The sequence below is a fragment of the Argopecten irradians genome, chromosome 12 (genome assembly GCF_041381155.1).
Source record: "Argopecten irradians isolate NY chromosome 12, Ai_NY, whole genome shotgun sequence".
NCBI lineage: Eukaryota > Metazoa > Mollusca > Bivalvia > Pectinida > Pectinidae > Argopecten > Argopecten irradians.
Window position 1 is genome coordinate 10,502,042 of NC_091145.1, and position 27,457 is coordinate 10,529,498.

At 34.5% G+C, this 27,457-nt stretch overlaps 1 protein-coding gene across 1 annotated transcript; it reads right to left on the reverse strand.

Annotated features, from left to right (window-relative positions):
* Positions 1–3,074: 3,074 nt before the first annotated feature.
* Positions 3,075–26,775, reverse strand: LOC138336643 (prestin-like). The gene is made up of 18 exons (XM_069286167.1): positions 26,469–26,775; positions 25,483–25,593; positions 22,646–22,935; positions 22,041–22,205; positions 20,624–20,785; positions 19,616–19,698; positions 19,198–19,345; positions 18,355–18,468; positions 17,730–17,807; positions 14,371–14,466; positions 9,442–9,548; positions 9,048–9,117; positions 8,235–8,462; positions 7,594–7,797; positions 5,981–6,035; positions 5,213–5,325; positions 4,572–4,691; positions 3,075–3,896 (listed from the first exon to the last, which is right to left on the reverse strand). Exons 1-18 carry the CDS (start codon positions 26,773–26,775, stop codon positions 3,891–3,893), a joined length of 2,457 nt encoding a protein of 818 aa, XP_069142268.1. The 3' UTR covers positions 3,075–3,890.
* Positions 26,776–27,457: the final 682 nt, after the last annotated feature.

The following is a 27,457-nucleotide window of genomic DNA, read 5'->3' on the forward strand; positions in this document are numbered from 1 at the left end:
TTGTGTATACTTGTATATAATTTCTGTATTTAATATTATAAGCTTTACGAGTAGATAGATCACGCTTCAAAATGTTCAAATTTCACTTGTGCACTGTGTGTTTGGAAGGTATATTCGTGTGAAAACTAGTTATGACATTTTTCGTAGGGTATACACGTTACAACATGTTGTTTTCCTTTCCAAACTGTAATAAGTCGGTCACCCGTAACCGTTATAAAATTGTTTGACACCATGCAGTGTGCATGTTCAAATGTCTCAATTTCTCTCGGAAAAAATGAACTTGGGTAAAGTTACACAAATGCTTCACAATTACAAAATTAAGATAAAAATAGGCATTGCACTGCAAAAGTATCTTTGTTAAACACTTTCGTTCAATTGTCATTATTAAGAGGGAAAAAACAGAATATTGAATGCCATAGCAGAAAAAAACGTTCTTGATTTTCCCTTTCTTTACTCTTTTAAACAGATATTCGATATTCCACAACACTAAAACGTTTTTATCTATTTCGAGAGTTTCAAAATTCATATTTCAGTAACATACATGTAAGTTATCCCTAAAAACTGTTTAACACTTTAGGGGTGTATATGCACTGGATGTATGGAGATAATTTCAGTATGAGAAAATATCACGGTACCAAATTGAGATAACATTGTACATATTATTATTTTGAACTTCTTGTTAAATTCGACACCATGATTTACATGTTCAATTCTTTTGGGAGTGGGGCGCAATCTGTATCTGTAAGTTAATTTGGCATGTCTTCAAGAATGTTGATATGCTATACAGCCGACCCAATTTAATTATATGGATTCAGGATCGAACCAAAATATATATTTTTTGAACACTTCAAAAGTTCAGGAAAAAAATCCACGTGGTCCAAAAGAAAAAGCGTCATCTTCCTTGTAGATAACAATAATCGTACAATTGTATCGTTGGGCAAACAATCCAAACATCGGTTACATATTCTGCCGTTTTTATCAGTATAATCACTATCCAATTGCGACAAATTATGTTATTTCACATTTATGAGAGGGTTTTAATAGACATGTGGTCCACATCCTGTTGGCATATCACAAAACAATCGAACATTTTAAAATTTAATTATCTATAAGAGTATTTGTTGCTGAGTTTTAGAGTATCATTTGTCACATTACAAAAAGGTCTTTGTGGCATATTTTAGAATGACCCTGCCTCGGTCGCGAGCTCAAACACGCGAGTTAGGACATTTCAGGTATAAAATACAGGTCGGTAATTGGTGTCAGGAAAGACGTCAAACAAGTGCCATGTGACATCGTCCTAGTATTTATCAACAACAAAACATCTCATTAAAATATCAACCATGCGCTATTGTGTGCATTAGAAGCTGTGTGCATTTAAAAACAGGTACGGGTGTCCTTCTGAAAGGTATGTACAAGTATTCGTGACTATGCTTTATCGTTTACAGCGTAATTCATACCTCATTAGATAAAATCATTCATTGTGCATATTTTGATTTTTTTTCTTTTCTTTTTTTACCAAATAGCCTTTCAAACTATATATACAAAACTCCAGAACAAAGGGTTGGCTGCTAAATATCTAAATGCTTTAAATAAGGGAGATTTTGATAAACTGTAAACTATCTTTACTTCACGGCTACTAAATTTCGCGATGTCGATTTCCAAAACAAATTCCCGAACATTGAAACTGGCGGATTTAAACAATTGACTGGAATTTCATAGATGTATCATTGATGTAAATGATGATTCCCAGAGATAAGCTTTCGCGAATTTGCTTGAATCGCAAAACGCCCGAAAGCAAATCGTACGCGAAAAAAGGTAAAATTACAGTAAGCAGGACTCATTTTTCGAATTTTTAATAGAACTTCACTTCCTATCCCTGGCATACAGGCTATATTTATTCGCGTAATAATGTGGAAGCATTGTGTTTTGAGAAGAAATTTTTTTTTGTTTATGGGCCAAACAACTTTTAAAATGAACCAGTGATTATTTCCTTCTAGTATGAAATTCATAGATGATAATAAGTATATCCATAATTATAAAAAATAAACTATTTCAAACAGCATAACATATTTTGCGTGCAATCATTTTTTACGTATTACGCAAGTATGAGATCACGAAAATGAAACCTAGGCGAAAATGTTTTAATTTCAATCGCCATGAAAACATCTTAAAGCATTTTAAAACACCTGAAATTATGTCGACGCTGAAATACGTTGATTTACTATAATCTGTAGTTCCAAATAATCTAGAACATGCATAATTATAATGATGCTAAATGGTACAAACAGTTCTGTGGTGTCCAAAAAGAAACAGTATGTAGTATAAAATTATCAAACGAGTTCAATCATATGATATGCTACGAGCCTTTAGGCGGGTGGATATGAAATTATTTGACGAGTTTGATAAATTTCATATTACATAGTCACGAATGTAAGATAACTTTCAAATAACTTTTATTAATAGAAATGTAAGTAAACTTTTTAAATTTCGTCTCTGTATAAAACAGTAGAAATCCGGCTCAGCTAGGGAGACAATCACGCGACTTCATATAGTGTTATTACAAATGTAACTTACGATAGTGTTATTACAAATGTAACTTACGATATTTATGACATGGCCATATAACATGGCTTGACGGACCAGTTATGGGATAAAAAGTTCTTCTACACTTTACAACCATCCTTGATACTCCAGGGGTTCCGATCACTTACGATCTCTACACCCCTGGGCTATCTCATAGTGAAATTGAAGGCAGTTCAGCGGAAAACATTTGACCAATCACAGGCTAGCAAAGATTTCCTTTGAAGACTACAGAGAGAACGACTACTAACATCAAAGCCACACAGTCAGCCACAGTGTACTGTTATACGGCTCTTTTGATGTACATCAAATTACTATAATACATGTTCTATTCTGTTGCCTCCAGTTTTACTATGAGATAGTCCAGGGGTGTAGAGATCGTAAGTGATCGGAACCCCTGGAGTATCAAGGATGCTTTACAACATGCAATATGTAGTTCTAGAAAACTAGTGGAAAATAATTAACACAAAAAATATTGTTGTCATGGTGTAGTTTTAATCAAACTGTACAAAATGTATCGTGCATAGATTAAAGATAATAATGGTGTGGACATGGACTTGATATAATTTGTATCAAATTATATATTCATCTATTAAAAAGCATAAGAAGGAGTATTATTACTTAATAAGATATGTATTCAATAATCAATGAAACACTGTTCATGCTGCACTCACTGAAACGTCATAGTCCAATAGACTCCAAATGCCAATATTTCAATGTTATATCCGTCGTAAACTCTATATCTTAGCGTCATTATTGCGCTAAAATTTGATTTCACTAATTGAATGAATCACGATAAAAGAGCTATTGTGGTTCATTGTAATATGAGATTAACGGATATTACAATAATGATTGATTCAGAATCGTAATGGTTGTATTTAGCACATATTAATGTATTTTATATTATCATATAATGTTAATTGAGCAAGGGAGCTAAATACATGAAATCAACTTGCATATTATATACAATGTCGTAACAGATTTCGATGTTGCTCGGTTTACTCTCTGTACGTACGATTTATAGTTTACAATTCCACACAATAATTGCACCGTGTAAAATGCTTCATACGTTCAAGGCACATTGTTTATAGTTTCAACCTCGACACTTTAAAAAGGCTGAATCAAGCACGCCGGTTGCATATATATGTACATGGTAATACGGAGTTGTCTTTCTTGGTATCCATATTTCAGTTAGTTAACACAGGACGAGTTGCATCAAGGACTTTGGACATATCAGCGAATAAGTTCAATCTTGAAAAAAGTGAAAATCTGTATGGAGATTCTTCATTAAGCACTTTGCTGTGGATGATTTATACCTGAAATGTCGAGGGAAAAAAAATAAATATACAGAAAATACCAATAAATAATGTTTATAATAGCTTAAATGTTGTCCCTGGTGAAAATTATTTGATTTGCTTCCTCTAATTCACATGTAAACAAACTTTTTCACGCACGATTTGTTTTAGCGAACTTCGCATTTTAAGTCAAACCGCGAAAAATTAACTTCGCGATTTAACTTCTATTATCATATAAACTGATACCGAATTAACATTCAACTTATAAATCCCTGAATATAAATCTTCGTGAACTTGTCTTGAAATGAAAATAGCAGAAGTCGGTTTATAGTAAAATTATGTAACTCCCACAAGCTGTACACTTACTACATGGAAATTTTACGCTAAAATATATTGACGCTAATTGAATTTTCTGTATTACGTTAGATAAACAATTATTAAGAATGCGCGAATTCATATCTTAGCTAATTATTTTTTTCAAAATGGTTTGCGCTAAAATTCGATCGCTCTGAAATAAGAACATTTAGTATTGGTAATTTATTGATGAAATTTGTGGAAAGGACCCCTAATGAGCATTGGACATTTCATTTTTATAGAAAAATTGCCTTAAAAAATGTTTGAGTACAGTACATGTGAATAGTCGAGTAAAGTTTGCTTCTTGCAGTAGCATGTATATGACGTATTTTAATAGTTTACCTGACTAGTCATGTCTGCCTCTTCGGAACACTCTCCCACCGTAGTTAGGTTAGTAAAAGAAGAGGTATCTCCGAACTCCCGTTTCACCATCTGTAGGTACTTTGGATCGGATTGTACTAACTGGAAGAATGAATAAACAACACAATAAACATTGGGAAATACAAAATATCTATCTTTATTTTGTATTTATCAATATAGACTATTAAACAAAAGCAATAGAACCTATTGCGAGCATCCTCGATACTTCAGGGGTTACTATCCCTAACGCTATATCCACCCACAGGTAATTTGATCCATTGATGTACTCCATAAGAACTGTGATGCGCGTCGCTCTCTCTGTAGCCTTTTCTGCAGGCTTGTGATTGGCCAGGTTTTTTTCTCTTGGGATGGCTCCAATTTTTCTTTTGAATAGTGCGGGAGTAGATATAACATCAGTGATAGTAACCCCTGGAGTATCAAGGATGTATTGAGAGAAGGTAAAACAAACGCTTTACATTAAATACTATCCTCTCAGGAGGGTTGTATTACTTACACATTTGTATATTAACCATCAGAACGGAGACTACTCCAGATATTATGTATTGTTTATCTTAAACAAAATGCTAAGTATGGTAATATTAGTTCCTAAACTGGATACGTACATGTGCGTGGATTTCCTGTGAAATTACTACAGCCTCGTGGACTGTGTAATACAAACAGTTGTACTCTACTTCGTGGTAAAAATCGGCTTTCTTCAGAATATTTCGTCCGTCCTCTGAGGAAAACAAAATCATCTGTATGTTTATGTGTATGTAGAATAAAAATCATTTATCAACATCGATCATTTATTAATATCGATCATTAATCAATATCAATTATTAATCAATACCGATCATTTATCAATATCGATCATTTATCAATATTAGTTATCAATATCGATCATTTATCAATATAAATGAGAGATTAGTATGATGAGTGAAATGTGCGTGCCTTTATACAAGATGACAGGTATACGTGATTTACTAAATAAAATTGATGTTTTTTCTTCTAAAAACAATACAAAATAATATTTCTTTCAGTAAAATTCGCCTGAACATGTAAATGATATTTAATTCGTCTGCTCTCGTCTGCTGGTATTGTCTACCACGTCATCAGTTTGTGCGATATGTTTATGTCAAAACAAATGACGCAATAATCACATCACTCTATAAAATCTAAACAACAAAAATATTTTGAAAATAAATATATTGAAAAACTCGATTTTCATTCGGAGTTAACCTTGAGTTTAAAAAGCAAAAATAATTCGCCAAATATATGATCAGATCAAATAACAGATCAATTTTATGAATGTTAACTCATATCTTTTGAAAATCCTCAGTCAGAAAAATACAATATTTATTGAAAGTTTTTGTTGACATTCTTTTACTCACCCCTCAAACCTGCGAGGAACACTTTTATTCCCACATCCTTGTACTCATTGACTATCTGTAATTATAAAGCACTAAAATCAATATCTTTTTACCAGTTCTGAACAAGGTAAATACTGGTATCGAACTACGTCATGCTGCAATTGTTTGTTATATATTAAACACATTTAAAAACCCTTTTTATATCACTGTTTGGACAATTTAAAATCAATACATTAAAAAAGAATGTGTAGTTAAATCACTATACAAGTGATGGGTATATTTAGACAATTGTACTTGTACAAGCCTTAAATGGTGTACATGTGTATCAGATTTGCACTTATACAGTGTACTTTACGATATAGAATATATAGAATTAGCAACCCCAAAAAGGGCGTTTAAAGATGCTCCACCGCCGACAGAGCATAAATGATATTCATCATTTGAACAGTAATTGGTGTTTAATTGTGCATATATATGTCTAATTAACACAAAAAATAATATAAAATGATTTATTTCGCCTTTGGTGCATGTGCAATCAGTACTTCATTCCATATAGGACATAGTGCCACTGATTTTTTTCTGGATGCAATTTATTATTTTTCATGCTTTAAACTTTAAGTAAAATTAGAATCTCAAACTTTTCAATGGTGGTAATGGTGTAAAATAAGTAACTTTTGTAACTGAAGAAAAATCTAAATCGTCTGTTCCTGTTTTTGAAAGAGAAAAAAATACCATTTGTCATCGGTGGAGCATCTTTAAACAAAGTAGCAACATTACGTTGAGCAACGATTGGCTGGTATATCATGTATCGGCAGCAATATGCTAGTGCGTATACATATATAATATCACTGAAGGCAAGACCTTAAAGGGCGTAGTTTAAGTAACCATTATGGTTTAAGACACAGTTTAAACTAGTGATTTTTTTTGTTTGCATATAACACTTCTTACGTGTACTCGACCATATCTTATTTAATATAAAGTGTCTATGCATACGTCCTAACCGTAGATATCACTGTTGACTCGTAGATTGTTAGTTTGTTTTATATTCTGGAAAAATATGCCAAATATGTACATTTTTTGTTGCAAGTTCATAGGGTTCAGTACATATTTCTGTCACCAAATAGCCATGCGATTATGTTTACTAGTATTTATAGCATGTAGTAGGAGCGATGATTTGACCGGATTCGACTTCACGTATACAAAGGCATATACATCCCTTTTGAGGCCTTTTTTGACCTTGTCAGGAAAATGGCCATCCCCTTTTTTGACTTTATTTTTAATTTGATCAATTATCTATTGTTTACTTCAAATTGTTTCTAGATCATATCACAACAATGACATTTGTTAAAACATTTCTCTTGCGATTTCATTAAATGTCTTTGCTACTTTGTGAAAAAATTGGTATTGGTGATAACTGTAGATTAAAATATTTAGCCAAATTGAAACTCGATGCTTCGTTATCAAGAAAATCTGGAGGGCGTAGTAGTCTAACATGGTGCGTACCCACGTCTTGGACAACAATACATTATCTGTGGTTTTTGTACGTACCTGAGCAAGTATTTTGACGGCACTAGTATCTACATAATCTATTACAGAACAGTCTATAACGAGGGTGTGTATGGGTGGTATCTTACCTGAGCAAGTATTTTGACGGCACTAGTATCTACATAATCTATCACAGAACAGTCTATCACGAGGGTATGTATGGGTGGTATCCAAGCATTAGAGAACAGGTCCACAATTTCATTTTTCTGTTCCATAAGCAAGTTTTTGTGTTCGTCAGTTAACTCCTCGGGAACCTCGTCCTCTATTTCGATTTCTATCGAATTCTTTTGACGCTCCATTTCCTTCTGTAGAAAAAGTTTGTTTTGAATATATTAACTCTTCATTTCAATTTTTGTTCATACAAATGAACCCTAAACGATAGGCGATTCGATAGGTGGGACTTGATTTAACATTCGTCTAAAACAATTTCCTGATGAATTACTAAAAATGGCTGCACAAATCCTTTAAGCACAGTGACGGAGTACTTGCATCGATGAACCGTAACGGTAGATACAATACGTTTTTTAATGTAAACCAACTTATTTTCAAGGCGACTGATTTTCGTGCTTCTATGGCCAACTACTTTTCCAGAATTGATTTGGTAAAAAAACATGATCGAACTGAATCATACCAACAGAAACCATTCGTCATGGGGGAATTCCAAAGAGCAGTAATTATAGAAATTGTATTTTGAAATAACACAATTGAAATTGGGTTGGGTTTTTTTTACCTTGTCCTTTTTGGACTTTGACTTTAAGCTTCTTTGCTCCAATTCTGCCAGCTCCTGTTCTCGTTTCCTCTGAAGCAGTGCTTTATAAAGGGCTCTTTGTTTCTTTCCTTTGAGTTTCTTAGGATTCAACTGGGTTCTCTCGTAAAGGCGATCCCTAAATTGTTCCGCATTCGCAAAATACAAGGATGATTCGAACCGGAATATCTTTATCCCTGGTAACTCATACACCTGTAAAACAACGTTGTATTGTTTATCTTTTGGCGCTAGTGGTATTTTTTTGTTTTATGTGCTGAAAATATTTCCTTAATTCATAAATTACTCATTGGGCGTTCATCAATGTGGAATATGGAAACCAGTAGCAGCAAATTTTCAACTAACTTGATGTTTTTTCTTTGTTATTACGGGTGTGTTTGAATTTTTATCATAAGACTATTAAATTTCACAATGACATTTCCTACATGTTTTTTCAAAACAATTTTTTCATTTTTTTTTCAAAATACTGTCTGGTAATATGTATTTTTATCATTTTCATGGCTTATTTACATCTAATATACCTAGTATATAGAATACTATAGCTTACAATTATGACGTTTAAAATAGAATAGTCATTTAAACACCGTAATTATATCTCTATCAAATACATGTAAAACCATTTTCAAAATTCTCAAATTATCAACTGTCCATCACCTTGGAACGGTTAGGTTGGAGTCAAATTTTGCGAATATCTGTTTGTTAAATCTTTTTCTTGCAAACGTGCCTATACAAGAAGAAAAGTAAGACGTAAAAGACAGATGCTAAATATTGCATATCTACCTGACGATTTCTTTTCACATCCTTGTACGTTGATGTCCCGGGCACTCTCCCAAGTATACAGGCGTGTGGCCTGTAAATACAGATACAATGTTTGTTTAAAAAAAACCAAACAAAGCATAAAAGAAAAAATACTGCATATTATATCATACTATGAACTGATACTTGCAGAGAATAGCAGATAGCAGCATATCTACAAAGTTTATATTGTTATGCATGCTATCTTTAGCAATCATTGTTAATATCATTGTATTCTTAGTGGCGAATTCTTAGTGGCAATACATGGGTTTTTTCATAAAACCCATGCGGGGCTTCGTCCCTCTGACAAAAAAAAAAAGAAACTCTCTGGATGCGCTACTAATTTTCAATACTTAAGTTGCGATGCGCGAAGACTTACTTTTGTGAGTTCCTCACGATGAAATATAGTGCAAATATGACACCGACTAACAGCCCGAGGGCAACATCGAGGACAACAGTGGCGACAAACGTCACGAGCCATACAGCCTGTAACAAAGGTCAAGGTCAAATATCACATATATATCAACTACATTCTAAATGCTAAATCGATTTAAAGGTCATTTATAACGCAAATATTCCGTCTTTGCATATTACAGAGTTAGCTCCCTTGCGGGTAGGTATCGATTGTTACGTCATTATTTTGTGAGCGCAATTCACGTCGTTTTCTCCGAAACGTATGACGTTACGCTCGCAACCATATGACGTCACAATCAATACCTACCCGCAAGTGCAGATAACTCTGTAATATGCAAATTCGGAATAGATGCATAACGAAGTTTTTGTAAATGTGCGACATTTACAATCGTTATACAAATTTAGGTATATCTGAGTCAAGACATTACCTGAAAAAAAATAATAATTATAATTTTATTGGTGATGATAATGCAGTGATTATAAGTAAGTGAATTTATTTTACATGGACAAACATATTATAAAGCACTATACAATTCGAAATGTATGTCACAAATAGAAGCACAGCCTCAAGGCGATATAATGATATAGATCCCAAAACTTTTCAATATTCTTCATTATTCAAAAAGTTAAAAAAAGTTTAAGAATAGTTAAGGATTTAAATTACTTTTGCCCCTTCTCAAACATACATTGTATCAAAATGCGACAAATAACAGAAATAAGTCAATGTTATCGAAATCTCTCATTAGAAAGGATGCATTATTCATACATCAGTTTCATATAAAAAATAATGTGACGTTTCTTACTGACATTTACTAATACAGGCCACGTAAGCCTGTTCAGTGTAGATAGCGTATGTGTTAATTGGGTGCAATATAAATCATATTAAGATGTAATTATCTCTGACATAGACGAAAATATTACTCTCTTAGGACAAAGTTCATACTCGAGTTTCATTTTAATCTGTTTTATGATGTTTGATCTAGCTTGGCCATTAGGTCGTGCACTTTTTAGATTCAACGACGCACATATATAAGAACATCTGGAAGACTATTATTTTTGTCTCCTGGGGTACAAATATGGTGTTGGAAAATTTCCCTTCGACTAATTACGACTGGATGAGATGCATCTATGTCATTATAAAGTCATTAATAGCATTGCCGACATATTAAGTCAAACGCTACGCACCATAACTACTAATTAAAAAGAAGATTAATCCCTTAAATTGGAATACGGTCAAAACGGCCCTACCGTCAGAAATATCATGCATTAATGACATCTATTTTAACTTGAGAATATGGCAATTGCTACCTTACACTTAATAAACTAATCACTGTTTTGCTCTTAATTAGCCAATCATTTTTTGCAGTAAATTATCCAATCACTGTTTTACTTTCAGTGAGCTAATCACTATTTTTAATTATGATTTACATTATGATTTTTTGTAATAGCTGTATAAAATAAGCTTTATTCTTTTAACCGCTTTCTGGTGAAAATTGCGAAACTATTTGAAGCTCGTAACTAACCGGCTATATATCATCGCATATCGTATTGTGAAAGATGAAAGAATCCAACTGTCCCACTTTTAAAAATACAATCCATTCAAAAATCTAAAACTCGATAATCAAAATGAAATCATAACCTAAGATACACTTTTAGTTTATAAAGATCACCTAAATAATAAGGAATAAAAGAAAATTGTCTTTATAGAGATGTAATTTTTATACAAATTGGCTATTCGTGACTCAAAGAGAAAACGGTCTTATTAAACAGTCTGTCATTATACAGAGGTGGTCGCTAAGACAGGTTATTCTGTATGTTGATATATGCATTGTTCGTATGAAGTAAACATTTTTTTACCTACTGTGTACATTACAGTAAGGTACTCAGTCAACTTTCAACTCGGATAACAAAAACGTCACGTCATAAAAGTTTATTGCAGTTAACTTGAGCGTGAAATAATTTACGTCTACATATTTCATAAAGCATGATTCCAAAAAAATATCTTCAATTTAAAAAAAATCGATTAATTATTTTATAACGTTCATTTGATGCTCTGCATAACCATGAAAATATATCAAATGAATTTCTATTGACTAGGTCGAACGAGTACTGAAATATAACTATGATTCACAAAGTCAAACAGACAGAATAGTTTTTATATGACATCCAAATATAGTCTCATTACCATTATTCATGAATTTACATTAAATAATTAAAGTTCTGTGTCATCATTTCCATGGCGGCACCATACCTGGTCACGGTTGGGTAGGCCCATCGTTCCGGCCTAGAACCATTATGACAGGTATTAGCTTGCTTCGAGTCTAACGTAACAGGACGTATTGGGAACACCAACGCATTTCCAGAAGAATACCATGAGGTCTTTGAGGTGCTTAGTACTCAAAAGATAATACTCACTATCAAATGTTCAGAAAGAATAGTCATGCATAAATAATACCAATTTAACTGTTGACACAAATACAAACAAAACGCAGTTTGTTTTAAATTGAATAGACTGTACGCTTCAAAGATAGTAATTGTTATTTTAATACCAGAAATACCAGATGTATACAGCTAAAGAATTATCTTCAGGTAAATCCAGGTCAATATCAGGTCAAATTTATCAGGTCAAACTTATATTCATATATTGATATACAGATAGTTTGCCTGTGTATTGTGAATCAACATTTTTTACGACTATTATATTTCACATGTTCTTTTCACTGCATTTTCGTTTCGCGATCTCACACTTCTTTGGTTTTACTTTACTTTTCGCCACATAATGGCATAATATCAAGATCTCCTATCGTCCGCAAAATAAGCAGTACGGTACGCGAAATTTACTCTCTCACGAAAAAACATTGGATTACAGTATGTAATGTTGTATATAGCTGATTGTGTCACATATGCGATTCTCCCATTCAAATGGGCTAAAACATATCAACGAAATACATATGTATGAAATATCGGTACCGTACACAGTGAAATCTGTCTGAAAAGGACACAAAAGGCAAATAGGGAAAATGTCCTTTATATACAGGCAACCTTTATACAGAGGTCAATTATATAGCAAACTGTACTAAATGGGGTGGATGAGTCTGTCCTTTATAGACAAGTGTCCTTTATATAGAGGTCAATTATATGATAATTGCACCAAGTGGGGTTGGCGAATATGTCCCTTTGTATAGATATATATTTTATATCGAGGTCCATTATATACATGGCACCACATGGGATTAATGAATCTGTCCGTTTTAGACAAGCGTCCTTGATATAGAGGTGTCTTCTATAACAGGTTTTAATGTGTCTATTAGAAGCCCGTGGTGTATGTGTTATCAACATTTTTTGTCATTCAGGGTTGTGTTAGATTTGGAGGGGGGGCAATTCTGCTAAAAACCCTCGTGACACTTAATAGCTAGTAATGAGCTCGCGTGACCTTGATCTTACAACTAGCAGGCTACGTGTTAGTGGAAATAGACGACGGTATCACAACCCCTTAACGAGAAACAATATGAACATCAAGAAACTTGTTTTTTGCAGTTCTTGTAAATAAATGGTATATGATATCTACCTTTGAAAATAATTGAAAAAAAAATATATCTTAATTTTGGCATCTCTAATAATGTGCGAGAATTTTAAGAAAAAAACCTGTATCGACCATATTCTTGTGTTGCTAAAGTTTATCTATTCCTCAGTAGAGAGACCAACGAGTCACTTGAAAACGCTTGCTACCCATTCAAGGTTTAAATGATACTCAAGACATTTCGAAATTGCATGCAAATTACAAACATAATGGGAAAGAAAAGTAAACTCTATTCTTCTTATCAGAAAAAAAAAGAAAATTTCGAAATGTTACTAACGTTACAGGAAGTTTTGAATCACCTAGCATTCATTAACCGCCAAACCCCAAAACAGCCATAACAGATATAAAAACAAACCCGATTTGTTAGCTGATGAAGGATATTCAACAATGAATGCCGATTTTGAAATAAGCAAAAGGAAATAATGTTTTTATTTTTAAGTAATGTGCTAAGAATAAGAACTGCGTATCCACTTCAAAGTCTTAAAGTATTGACACTTACACATGTTATTTATATATCTAAAATGCAGTTTGCACACTTTAAACAAATAAGACGATTTTCTTAATTATTCCCAACTATTTCTAATTACCTCCTGATCTTGTTCGTCCATCCCGTCCATGCTGGGGCATACCGATAAGATGTGGACTCCATTGATTTTTAATTTTTTTTTTTACATTTTCTCAGTTCAAACTTGTGATATTAACCTCAATTCTTCTTAGTTCAAACTTGTGATATTAAACTCATTCCTAGAGTAATAATCCTAAGATCCATTAAATTCCAAAGTATATTCACATCCACAGTTTCTAACAAACGCATTACGAATGTATATCCATTGTGGTTTGCTAACCTTTCAATGAAATTATTATTTCATATAAAAATTGTTGGTTCTGCATTAGGAGATTAAGGAACTTTCCTGGATCAAGTAATATCAGATAGTTGCAGGAACATGCTTTAACTATCCTTTGTACGACACTGACGAATTACAACACACACACAAAAATTTCGTATGTAAAAAAATACCATCTACAAAATCAAAGCGAATGAAGCGAGTCCAGGTCACACCGACAAAAACCGTCCTTTATCGACATAATGATGGTTGCAGGCTTATCCTGTTTCGTTTTATTCACAACCGTGACCAACTATGCCAAGCCAATTTGCACCTAGTTTTCGATCATTACTTAGTCACAAGCGAAGCTTTGTTTTCCCATTGTCACGGTTGAGCAGTCTTGCATAGATTATTTATTTTCCAATCTTCGATTAGTATCCCATCACCTTGTCATAGCGTAACATGCAATAATGTGTTAGCTCTCACTTACAAAGTCTCGTCTGCACAACTTCCACAGGACTCGCATCTGCTTGAACTGTTTAAACATGCCCTTCAGCGTTACGATGACTATACATGCCAGTATACACTGTGAATATAAGAAACACGAAACAGGTAGTAATGCATTACTATTAAATATTCATAACACAATGATCAGGTATAGAGCGAGCGGACTGTCATGTCAATACCTGTATAACGACCGTTATTGGTGTAAAATTATTCCTCCTATCAGTCACCTGCCGTATCACATCGGATCCCCATCAGAGTATATCTAGAATATAGATCTAGAATCTGTATATATATATATATATAACCATCAAGGGTATTCATTGGTCTGATTGGCCCCATAAGGATTACTCTGGGACTTTTAACCTATGCCATACAAAGGAGTAAAGTTACTGATGACAACGATTAGCCTCGGTATCATGTATTAGTTGGCTTCACGCGCTGTGACGTTCCAGCGCGTGCCTGTCTGGCCTCGTGGGACATCCGAGAACATTGACGTGTATTTGAAACGATTACTTTAAGATGATGCCATAATAGTTTAAACAATATCAGATCCATTTATTAAGCCATTTTTGATCGGTTGATTCTAAATTTACCCATTTTCATTTTTAACGGAAATAACCTGTGGGGTTTATCATTTAACCATATGTACGAGGACCCGAAACTTCATTGATCTATAGGCCAACCATGATGGTGACAGAAAGTCAGATCCCTGGGTATGAAGCGAATCGACTAACACACACAATGACACCTATATTATACTACTAAATAATTCACACGTAGGGTGGGATAAGGATGCCATTTTAGTTATTTTGAAACAGTTGACGCTGACATGAAAGAGTTCAAAAGCTGGATATAAATGGAGAGGATCGACACTCAATACGAAGGGTTACTTAACCTATCATTGTACAATTACGGACCATTGATTTTCATTGTATTAATCTCTTGTAATGATGAACGGGATGTTGAATTTGTATTTGTTGATAGATGGCATTGTACACTAATGTATTGATAACTCTCTCATCTATGGGTTGTGGACCATTGAGATAGCACACTAATGTATAATACCGATACAGTGATACATACAGGGTGTCCCATAAATCAGGTTACACTTTAAAAATGTTATTACTTTTGACATACATGAGCAGCAAAAAAAATATTTTGGTGTATGAAAACATGCAATCAAACGTTTTATTTTATGCATAATATTAAATAATAATTTGATTCTGCTGAAGACTATTGACGTCATAATGACGTCATCTATTTTAAGATATTGGCACGTCAAGAAGACATCAACAGGCACTGTGAAATGTTTTATACTTTGTAAAAACTGTGTTTTTAGTCATCTAATGCCCCAGTTATCAACAACTCATATCTTTTTGTTTGAGTATTACCAGAAGTACAGAAAGTAATCACCAACACCAGAAAATATTGCCTAATGCATTTATTAGGCATTATAAAACAAGAACAAATCTTAAATGCAACTGTTCAAAAGTTACTCAAATATCGAGGATAACGTCGTTTTTGCCGCATTTTTCAAAAATATGTCTTTTGTGAAAATCGTTGCTAAGATTACCTTGATTTGTTTATTAAGCTGTTTGTTAATCAAAATGTGAAATGTATGATTGCAGAATTTTTTTAGATGAAATCCTGGTGCTTTACGTGCTGTATTAAAGAAAATATTAAAATTTTTAAGTGTAACACAATTTATGGGACACCCTGTACTACCAATAAACGAAAATTTTCTGTGCACAAGACCAATTTACTTTCATCAGTAACTGTATATACATCTATGCGTAAGGCAGTAATAATCTTTATTTTAGGGTATTTTAAGATTTAAACCATCAAACAAATGTAATTCCTTGAAATCAAGACATGATAAACTCCCTGAAAGTATCATTTTTCCATGAAACACGATGAACTGAAAATAAAATTACCATCGATGTCATGCATTTTAATGTGTTTTATCAACTATAAATGCATATGTTTATACGTTGAAATCTTTATCAAATCGCATCCGATATTGAAATACGATAATGTTACAGTTTAATATTATAAATTATTAGTTATCTTTCAAATCAAAGATATCATTACACGTGACAACATAGCGTTTATTGCGATTTCATGGCTATCTGTATTTGTCATGCATAAATCGCTCAATGATAAATGTTAATCTACATGTATATACACGTGCACGTCCATAATTGAGTAGTGAAATAAGCATCGATGCCATGTAATAATGGGAAACCGCGTGGAAGCTTTTAATTGCAAACGATTTTATATTCAGTCTGCAGGTACGTTACAGTAGCAGCGATTAAAATGGCCAATAGAAACACTAAAACAATAATGTTGCAACTAATATATCTAAATGTTGCAATTTAACTTGTGGATTTTTTTCTATGGATTTTGTTGTGCTGTCAATTTGCACCTGACTGGATAAAACAATTAAAACATAAGTACATGTTTAAACATCCTCAGTCCTTCATGGGTTACTATCACTGTCGTTATGCCCAGCCCTGAACTATTTCATTATAAATATGGAGGCAGTTCAGGAGAAAAACTGACCAATCACAGTCCTGCAGAGACTTCCATTCAAGATTACAGAGAGAGCGACTTCAAAGACATGCAGTCAACCACAGTTTACCGTTATTCGATATTTTTTATGTAGACTAAATTCAGCTGAAATTATCTGTGTCTGACGTTACCTTCAGTTTAACTATGACATGGTCCAGGGGTGGATATAACGACAGTGATCGTAACCTCTGGTGTATCAAGGATGAGTTTTAATTGCGTCACCCAAGTCTCCAATGATATAATAGCTGGTATATCTTTTTATACAATAGAATGATTTGTTATGCCAGATAGTCAAATACTTAGTAACAGTTTTCATTTTGTGATGAAAAATTTCGATGACACTTACTGACTAAATATTTTAGTGTTTTAAGTTCTCAAGCTAATATGAAATGAAACTATCATGAATCTGATGTTTAAACAATTGGTCCTATGCAGTATTACTACATATATAAGTATATGTCATTTGCATTTGCTTTCAGAATTAAAGCGATTATCTATGAGGACATATCATATACTATGTACGTTGTAATTATTGTAATGTCGGGTAAAATCACGTACGACAAGAGTTAATGAAAAAGATAATTTTCTCTCATTCTCTGAAGATGACTTTAGGCATATTTGCGTTCAATGTCCATTTCCCACATTGTGTTTTTCGTCAATGTGACCAAGATAAAATACAAACAAAATTATATATATTTGAGGATAACAAAAGCAGACAGTAAATACGGTGGAAGCCATTATTAAGGAAATAGATATATTGAAAATACTTACATTTGGTAAAGATGAAAACAGTGGTCCAATGTAGAGTAAAACTATCAGTAAGACAAATGACGAGAAAATCCCAACCATCTGTAAAAGGTCGATATAGCAATGGCTTCATTTTAAAATATAAGATATCATTTTGTTCAAGTTTTAGATTTTCCGAACATAAAAAACAGAAGCCTTATGACGAGATCATTTTAAAAGGTAATCAGTATCATTAATTAATATCGAATTGATGTTTCGCCACATGTTTCGTATGAAGTATATAACAATTTCTAAAACATATTCTGATTTCGTCATTGTTACAGTTTGAAACATGTGTAGTTAAAATTATTTTCATAGATTTAGCACAAAAACTCATTTGTAAAATCTATACGAACAATGATGAAGGTTTTTTCGGCTGGAAGTGAGCTTAAGACTGTCGTCTGTTCTGGTAACATAAGCATTTTACAGCAGTAGTCAAAAATGATATTACATATATATATAACCTTTTTTAAATGTTCGTTAGGTTTGCTTTGTCGAATAAATTGTTGTTATAGCTTAGTATATATGATAGAACATTTCCATTTCGTATATATACCTTCAGTATTAACAAATGATATTTAACTGTACATAGGTGTTAATTAATTCTCACCTGAGTACATCCACCTGCGTTGTCCTGCACGAGACTTCTGGACAGAGACGCTGCCGAACAGAAGCACGAGAAAAACGAACCAAGGAAATTGCACATTCCGTTGGCCACAAGTTCCTAAAAAAGAATATGAAATTTATTATTGACGTGTTATTGACATTATTGTTTTACAAATATGTAGTTCTGGTCATTACTCTTTCAATAATGAGGAAATAATATCGGATCGCATTATGTTGTATTTTACGCAGAAAAAATATGGAAACTTCAAAACCAAAATGTCAAAACTTCTCTCTCATATTACAGATGCACTTGACAGAAAAATTCAAGATTTATCTTTCAAACAAATATGCCATTCTAATAAAATTTCTAACAAAAATGAAAAAAAAATAAAAAAAAATAAAAAAAAAAATCTAAATATCAAACAAAAATGTCATACAAATTGTTATTCAACCTCTAACAAAATGCGACAACAAATCTATCCCCGAACAGTATGTCCTGAACAGATCCAACCAATCAACAACATTCTTCAAAGAAGTATAATCTCAACCAAATATTCTAGTACGTACGTCTTCCCCTTAGCCAGATGTCATAACATATCTATCTTGTGTGTGTTGACACCGAAAACAACTGAGAATATCAACCGAATATTCCAGTATATATATCCATTCAACCGACCTTTCTAGAAAAATCGCAGTGTTGTTTTTGTTAACGCAGAAAGCAATTGAGATTACATAGAAAGGGAGAAATATTATGTATCCCTCTTCTATGAATTTCGTTCACCAAACCATTTGCACTTCATCTTGATGACTGTGGTCAATATAATGTAGATAGATGTAGATGTTCTACCTGATTGGTGTTGACAGCGTAGTCATGTTTCTCCGCCAATATCTTCGCCATGGCATAGGAGATTGTGAAGGCAACAAACCCCATCATCAGTCCGTCTGCAAATGTCTCCCATACGTAACGCAGGTCGTGGGCACTGGCAGGGGGCAGGCTGGATGAAACGTAAATGGTCATTAGACAGGCATTTATTTATCTATAATTAACTCTCAAAAGGGGAATCAACAGACAAACAACAAAAGCAGAGATTTTTCTCCTTTTTGAAATGAACAACTTTGAATAAAAATAGTAATATTTTTAACTTTTTTGAACGCTACAATATTGGTTGCAATATTAAGCATGCGATTTCTGTAGGATTTGAGTTGCTCGAAAGTGATATAATTCAGTTCTAGTGATATTTGGAATGTGATAACAGGTAACTTACCCTCTCGGAATCGTGCCAACCACGTCCACTTGGAACTCCTCATGGATCTTCGTATAGTACGATATTACAGTAGAAGCGATAACCTTTGTGAATGAAACAAAAAAAATGTACCATGATATTGTAGATTAATAATGTCTGCTGCCTATACTTACAAATGTAATGTTTACATAAACTATGTAACGACCATTTTGACCTTTATGAAGCAAAAACGTACAAAATTTTCTATCTTTAACGGTAAAATTAAGTGTGTTGATACCAATTCATGTTACTATAGCTAATCCTTTTAGTAAATAAATGTATGATATCTAAATCTGAGGATGAAATACGATACAATGATATTGATGGTATAGGCCCGACGGCTGCTGTAGTTTAATATCTTTGACATGATTTGCGCGTAAGGCGTAAATATATATATGTTGTTCCAATTGCAAGAAGGTAAAAGGCATTTTGTCTTTTCTAAAAGGTTTTCTACTTTCTTATATTTACCTCGATATCGCCCAAATGTTTGCTTGAATTGAGCGTCTGCCCTTTTAAGGAAGGTTTCGGATTCTATTTCCTGGTCAAGACACTAGAATCTTTATATTGTAATGGTGAAAGGCTTGTTCTTACCACGATCAATTCTATGGGGACGGGAGCTGGGGGGTCGGGCTGACAGTTGGGGTTGTAGTTTACTTACCACGATCAATTCTATATGGGGGACGGGAGCTGAGAGGACGGGCTGACAGTTGGGGCTGTAGTTTACTTACCACGATTAATTCTATGGGGACGGGAGCTGGGAGGTCGGGCTGACAGTTGGGGCTGTAGTTTACTTACCACGATTAATTCTATGGGGACGGGAGCTGGGAGGTCGGGCAGACAGTTGGGGCTGTAGTTTACTTACCACGATCAATTCTATGGGGACGGGAGCTGGGAGGTCTAGTTAGGGGCTGTAGTTTACTTAACACGATTAATTCTATGGGGACGGGAGCTGGGAGGTCGGGCAGACAGTTGGGGCTGTAGTTTACTTACCACGATCAATTCTATGGGGACGGGAGCTGGGAGGTCGGGCTGACAGTTGGGGTTGTAATTGACCCCTTCCTTGATGAGGACGAGCACGAAGATACAGGTTACTGAGGCTGTAGCTGTTACGGGGTTCACGGTGTGGATGTTATTGAAAAAATCTCTGTAAAACTGTTGAATAAAACAAAACCAAAATTAAAACATGTTGAAACTTTACCGCAAAAATAACCCTTTACAGCGTTGTCGCAATTTTTCGCGTTGTAAGAAATATTCTAACGATATTTTTTTAACATGTAATGTAAGGTGAATAGCACATAAAAAAGTCAGGCCCTAAAGTCTATGTTAACTCATTCATTCACCCCCATGAAGACTATTTGAGCGCTTCCGATTCAAAGGCTGGAACAGTCCATTATGAATTTTCAGGGGTGGATGAGTAAATTCCATAATCATGTGCATGCATCATTTCTGTGAAAACCATTTTCACTGTGATATTTGACTATCCTGTCGGATCGGGTGAACTTTAACCTCTTGTTGTCAACGAATTCATAAAAGTACTAGGGAAAATCGCTCTTCTAAAGTATCTCGAGCATTTCGCATGATGAGTCCCTCATTGGCAATAGGGACATCAAAAACTGTAAATTTTCTGTGGAAAGGTCACTTTTCGACAAAAAGTTGCGAATTACAAATTTAATCTTTGAATTATTAATTGACCGTTTGTCAAAATTTGAATTACGGAAGTTAAAAGAACAAAACCACACGAATGACGATGGCATGCTCAAAGTCACGTGATACAAGGGAACTTTACTTCTAATTTCAGATTAATAAACAATCTACCGCTGATGTAAACATCATTTATTCACATTTTATCATCGATTAGGGACACTAGGGGCGCATTCGTACGAGAATAGAAACAATAGCCGTGACGTCACACTGTTACTGATGGCGCAAATCAATACATTGCTTCAGTTGCCATAGATTCACATGGTGATTACAAATTACCGGACACTCAAAAACTTAGTTTTAAAGATCTTTAATGAAGCCTGAGGCATCCATAACATGTAAACGGTATTTGATACTTAAGTTTCGAGACTATAGCTGCTTCAGTTGCTATAGATTCACATGGTGATTACAAATTACCGGACACTCAAAAACTTAGTTTTAATGATCTTGAATGAAGCCTGAGGCATCCATAACATGTAAACGGTATTTGATACTTAAGTTTCGAGACAATGTGTTGCTATAACAAACATCAATTAAAACCAAATGGCAAGGACATGTTCTATCGACCAGCTAAGTAATTTCTCCATTCATCTTATTTTCGAATAGCTATGAAACCGCTTGTTTATTTAAATTAGTTTATATATTTCATGATTTATGTTTCTAACAATTACGACAATACATCCAATACCAAAAGAATTATACTAACATAAATAAGTCTGAGTGGGCCGTGGTACGGATGAACTTTCACCCCGAAGAGATGATGCACTTGGCTGGAGAAGACATGCACCGCTGCACCCGTAGTGAATCCACTAATCAGCGGGTCGGACAGAAACGAGGCTAGAAATCCCAGTCGGAATACTCCCATCAGCAACTGCGACAAATAGAACGAACATAAAATATCAGTTGGTGTCAAACATTTAAAACCATGGCAACGTATGCATTGGAACAACTTTATGAAAATGTAATTTCAATATCAAAGACATTATTATTATGTTAATGTAAAGTAGGGCGCAATGCAGAAATGTTTTAAAACTTTTAACAATATGGTTGGAATTTAGAAATGTATTCATTGTTCGCTTTCGTCTGAATATGTCCTTTTGTAAGAAAATGTCATTTGTACCGGTATTTCCTCGATTTCGCTATTTTTCATACAAGACCAATAGGAATGTGAATACAGTATGTTTCAGATACTAAAAAAAAGAAACAGATAAAGAGGGGAGTCAGATTAAATCAACATTACAATGGCATTGTGTAATTTATTTTCATCCAAAAATTAGGAGTTATTGTGGCAAACAAAACATTTTCACACACCTGAAAAACGCCGACAGTAAAAGTTGCCGACATTGCATAAGCTATTTTCATTTGGTCCAGTTCTGAGAAGACGCTTTCAGGAGTATTCCCGCCAGAATCCTGAAGAATAGGGACGCTATCGGTAGAGGCGTTCGTGTTGTACATCGTTGTTTGAGTAACGTTAGCGATGTCCCACCCTTGGCCCGCCGAGGAGTTAGAGGTCGTTGTTACACCTCCATGCATAGCTTCGTATCTCTCAAGTCCCTCCTGAACCACCGAACCGATCATCAAACTTGTCACAGCAAACGTACCTAAACAACAATAGGAAATGTCTTATCATTTCGCAGCAAATTGTACATAAACTAACCCGGAGTCAAGCTTAAGATAAACGGATTGATAGGATAAATCATTTTGATTTCATAAATTATCAGTAATACGGACCCATGTTACCTTGAATGAAGGTCAAGGTCATTCATATGAACAAACTTGGTAGCCCTTCACCCCAGCACGCTACCGGGCCAGTATAGTAATTACTGCATACATGATAACACTTCGAAAATAAGACTGTCTTGATAATAGCCCCGTTTCGAATATAAATAGAGGATAAATTATCAAAAAGAAGAAAGCAAATATCATGCGCGCCGATATTAAATTTTAGGGTATTTACCAATGCACAAATAAGCTGTTGTAACCAACAAATGGTTAAGGTGTATCGATAGTCTAATTTTCTACAGTCCTTTATCTCCCTTCAAAGTTCGCCATCGGTCGGTGACTTTACTCCTGGAGTTCCAATTCCACTACACAAGCAGACCACGGAATGATCATGCAAACGACATACCACTGAACCAAATTGCCATCTAGAGGTTTTCGCGCCACATGGAACTCATTTTAATATATTAACCAAGTTCAGTGAACCGATCAAATTGTCACCATGCATAATCGTAATGGGTTCTGCATGTTTATCAGAGAAACATTAAAACAGACATGCACCATTTTAATTACAAATTGTACTATTGTTATAAAATTACACATGCTCTGTTAAAACTAATTGACAAAGCAGACAGGACCATTGTTCCGGATCGTCGACAAGCCAGGGACCTACACGATTAAACAACACACGAGGGCTGTTCGTGTATTGATCAGCAGATGAAGCGTGTCGTCCTGTGGGAATATACTCTAACAACCGTCAAAGCGTCTGCTGATGTATCGAGAGAAATCTAACTATAGTGACAAGAGTTATGGACCTTGTTGTAACAAGATCGAGATATCTAACAATAGTGGCAAGAGTTATGGGTCTTGTTGTAACGAGAGATTTAACCTAAAGTAGCAAGAGTTGTGGGCCTTTATTGTTGTTACGAAAGAGATCTAGATACTATTGTGACAAGAGTTATAGGCCTTGTTGTTACGAGATATTTGACCAATAGTAGCAAGATTTGTGGGCCTTGTTGTAACAAAAAAGGATCTAACCTATAGTAGCAGGAGTTGTGGGCCTTGTTGTAACGAGGGAGATTTCACTAACTACAAGTGTAGTAAGAGTTATTGGTCTTATTGTAACGAGAGAGATTTAACCTATAGTAGCAGGAGTCGTAAGCCTTGTTGTAACGAGAGAGAGAGCTAACTATAGTAGCAGGAAATGTGGGCCTTGTTGTAATAGATCTAACTACAATGTATAATGAAAAGATTTATGGCCCTTGTTGTAACGAGAGATTTTATGTAGCAAGAGTTATGGACCTTTTTGTAACGAGAGAGAGATAACTATAGTAGCAGGAGTTGTAGGCCTTGTTGTAATGAGAGAGAGCTAACTATAGTATCAAGAGTTGTAGGCCTTGTTGTAATGAGAGAGAGCTAACTATAGTAGCAAGAGTTGTAAGCCTTGTTGTAACGAGAGAGAGCTAAATATAGTAGCAGGAGTTGTAAGCCTTGTTGTAACGAGAGAGAGCTAACTATAGTAGCAGGAGTTGTAAGCCTTGTTGTAACGAGAGAGAGCTAACTATAGTAGCAAGAGTTGTAAGCCTTGTTGTAACGAGAGAGAGCTAACTATAGTAGTAAGAGTTGTAAGCCTTGTTGTAACGAGAGAGAGCTAACTATAGTAGCAGGAGTTGCGGGCCTTGTTGTAATGAGAGAGAGCTAACTATAGTAGCAAGAGTTGTAAGCCTTGTTGTAACGAGAGAGAGCTAACTATAGTAGCAGGAGTTGTAGGCCTTGTTGTAATGAGAAAGAGCTAACTATAGTAGAAGGAGTTGTAGGCCTTGTTGTAATGAGAAAGAGCTAACTATAGTAGCAGGAGTTGTAGGCCTTGTTGTAATGAGAGAGAGCTAGCTATAGTAGCAGGAGTTGTAGGCCTTGTTGTAATGAGAGAGAGCTAACTATAGTAGCAGGAGTTGTAGGCCTTGTTGTAATGAGAGAGAGCTAACTATAGTAGCAGGAGTTGTAGGCCTTGTTGTAATAGATCTAACTACAATATATAATGAAAATATTTATGGCCCTTGTTGTAACGAGAGATCTAACTTTAGTATCAGGAGTTGTGGGCCTTGTTGTCATAGATCTAACAATGTTTAATGAAAAGAGTTATTGGCCTTGTTGTAACGAGAGATCTAACTTTAGTATCAGGAGTTGTGGGCCTTGTTGTCATAGATCTAACAATTTTTAATGAAAAGAGTTATTGGCCTTGTTGTAAAGAGATATTTAACCTATAGTAGCAAGAGTTATGGGCCTTGTTGTAACGAGTGAAATTTAACATATACATGTATTGTCAAGAGTTATGGGCCTTGTTGTAAAAACCTCAACCATTCATATACTTGTAAGATACATAATATATAAGAAATATTTTGCAATATTTTTGTAAACGATAAACTTACCCATAGAAATGTGTTTGGAGGAGCCGAAGAAAAAATATGTTATCACTGGAAGAAATGAACTGTAGAGACCATACACGGGAGGTAACTCTGCTAGGAGTCCGTACGCCATACCTGAAAAAATCGTGTCGATTGTGAAATTGTATCCCATGTCTAGTGTTAAAACTGTAAGAAAACTAAAAGGCCCAAAAGAGCTTTATCAATGATTGAAGCAATCTTCATGAAGTCATTCTTTATTATGTCATATATTGCAACTGTGTGTTAGTATAAAAAAATCTCTAAAGACGTAGTCTAAAACTGATCTTGTAAAATGTTAGTTCCATCTGGTTCTAAACTTAGTATTTGGAATTTACATGTATATGTTATAAGTTATAGTACTGTCTATAGCAATAAATTCTTGTAAACCTCTGTAATACGTATATTGCGGTATATGAACTATAGCCACCGCCATTCCCGCCTAGAAGTCGGATAACTCTATATATAAAGTGTAGTACCTTAATGCAATATATTCTTTTAAACCTCTGTAATACGTATATTGTGGTATATGGACTTTAGCCACCGTCATTCCCGCCTAGAAGTCGGATAACTCTATATATAAAGTGTAGTACCATTAATGCAATATATTCTGGAAAACCTCTGTAATACGTATATTATGGTATATGGACTTTAGCCACCGTCATTCCCGCCTAGAAGTCGGATAACTCTATATATAAAGTGTAGTACATTAATGCAATATATTCTAGAAAACCTCTGTAATACGTATATTGTGGTATATGGACTTTAGCCACCGTCATTCCCGCCTAGAAGTCGGATAACTCTATATATAAAGTTTAGTACAATATTGCAATATATTCTAGAAAACCTCTCTAAAACGTACCTTGTGGTATATGAACTATAGCCACCGTCAGTCCCGCCAAGAAGTCGGATAACTCTATATAAGATGTAGTACAGTAGAGCAATATATTCTAGAAAACCTCTGTAATACGTACCTTGTGGTATATGAACTATAGCCACCGTCAGTCCCGCCAGGAAGTCGGATAACAGAAACCTCCGTAAACTGTACTTTCTCATAATGCCCCAGAATGGAAAAACTTCGTGAAGGAAAGAGCTGGTACATTTTACAGAACAACTCAGATTAGGTATAGCAGAGTTAACGGATTTCCAAACTTTCTTTAACTTTAACTTCCCGGAAAGTTCCTTCCTCACTCTCTCCTGTGATCGTTTCAAAGCTTCCGTCCGGAATTTTCCTCGTTTCCGATTCATTTCCAAAAGGGTAGCACGTACATTCGGATCCATGTTGGTTTTTTCTTTGTTAAAAAATATAAATATCCTGGATTTCTTGACGGAGGATTTCGTTGTCCGTTGTAGAATTCAAAATAAATTCAAATTCTAATTTATCGAAGTGGAATTATATTCCATTGCACAAGTTATAGAATATTGTACAGGTATATAAATATCAATAAATTCTTTCTACGCTCACTTAGCATCCATATTTGAGTACGATGTCCTGGTTTAACAGAAACTTCCCATGCTAGCTTAACTGTTGACAGGAGCTGTGTTTGCTGAAGAATGAAATATAAAAACAAAACCGATTTACCAGATCGGCCATGTCCTATCGTCTGATGACCCTTGACCTCTGTAGGTAGAGACGATGGGGCCCCTGGGGTGGCGCTTAACTGTTAATTCTCGACTTAAGATTGCTATCTTGTCATTTGACATCTTGAATTAATTGATATGCAAAATTATGTTGTCTAAATTTCAATTAATATCTGCTAAGATAAATATTTTGACAAGAATTTTATCTAAGGCGATCAAACTTGTTGAAATGACATGTGCATGTACACGATATTGAAAATTCCAGAAGATTTATATATACACTTTATACTACATATTATCAATTATTTCGCAAGATTACAGAGAAAGGATTTTTCTTAATTAACATTATATAATAAATTACCATACTATATTTTTTCGTAAA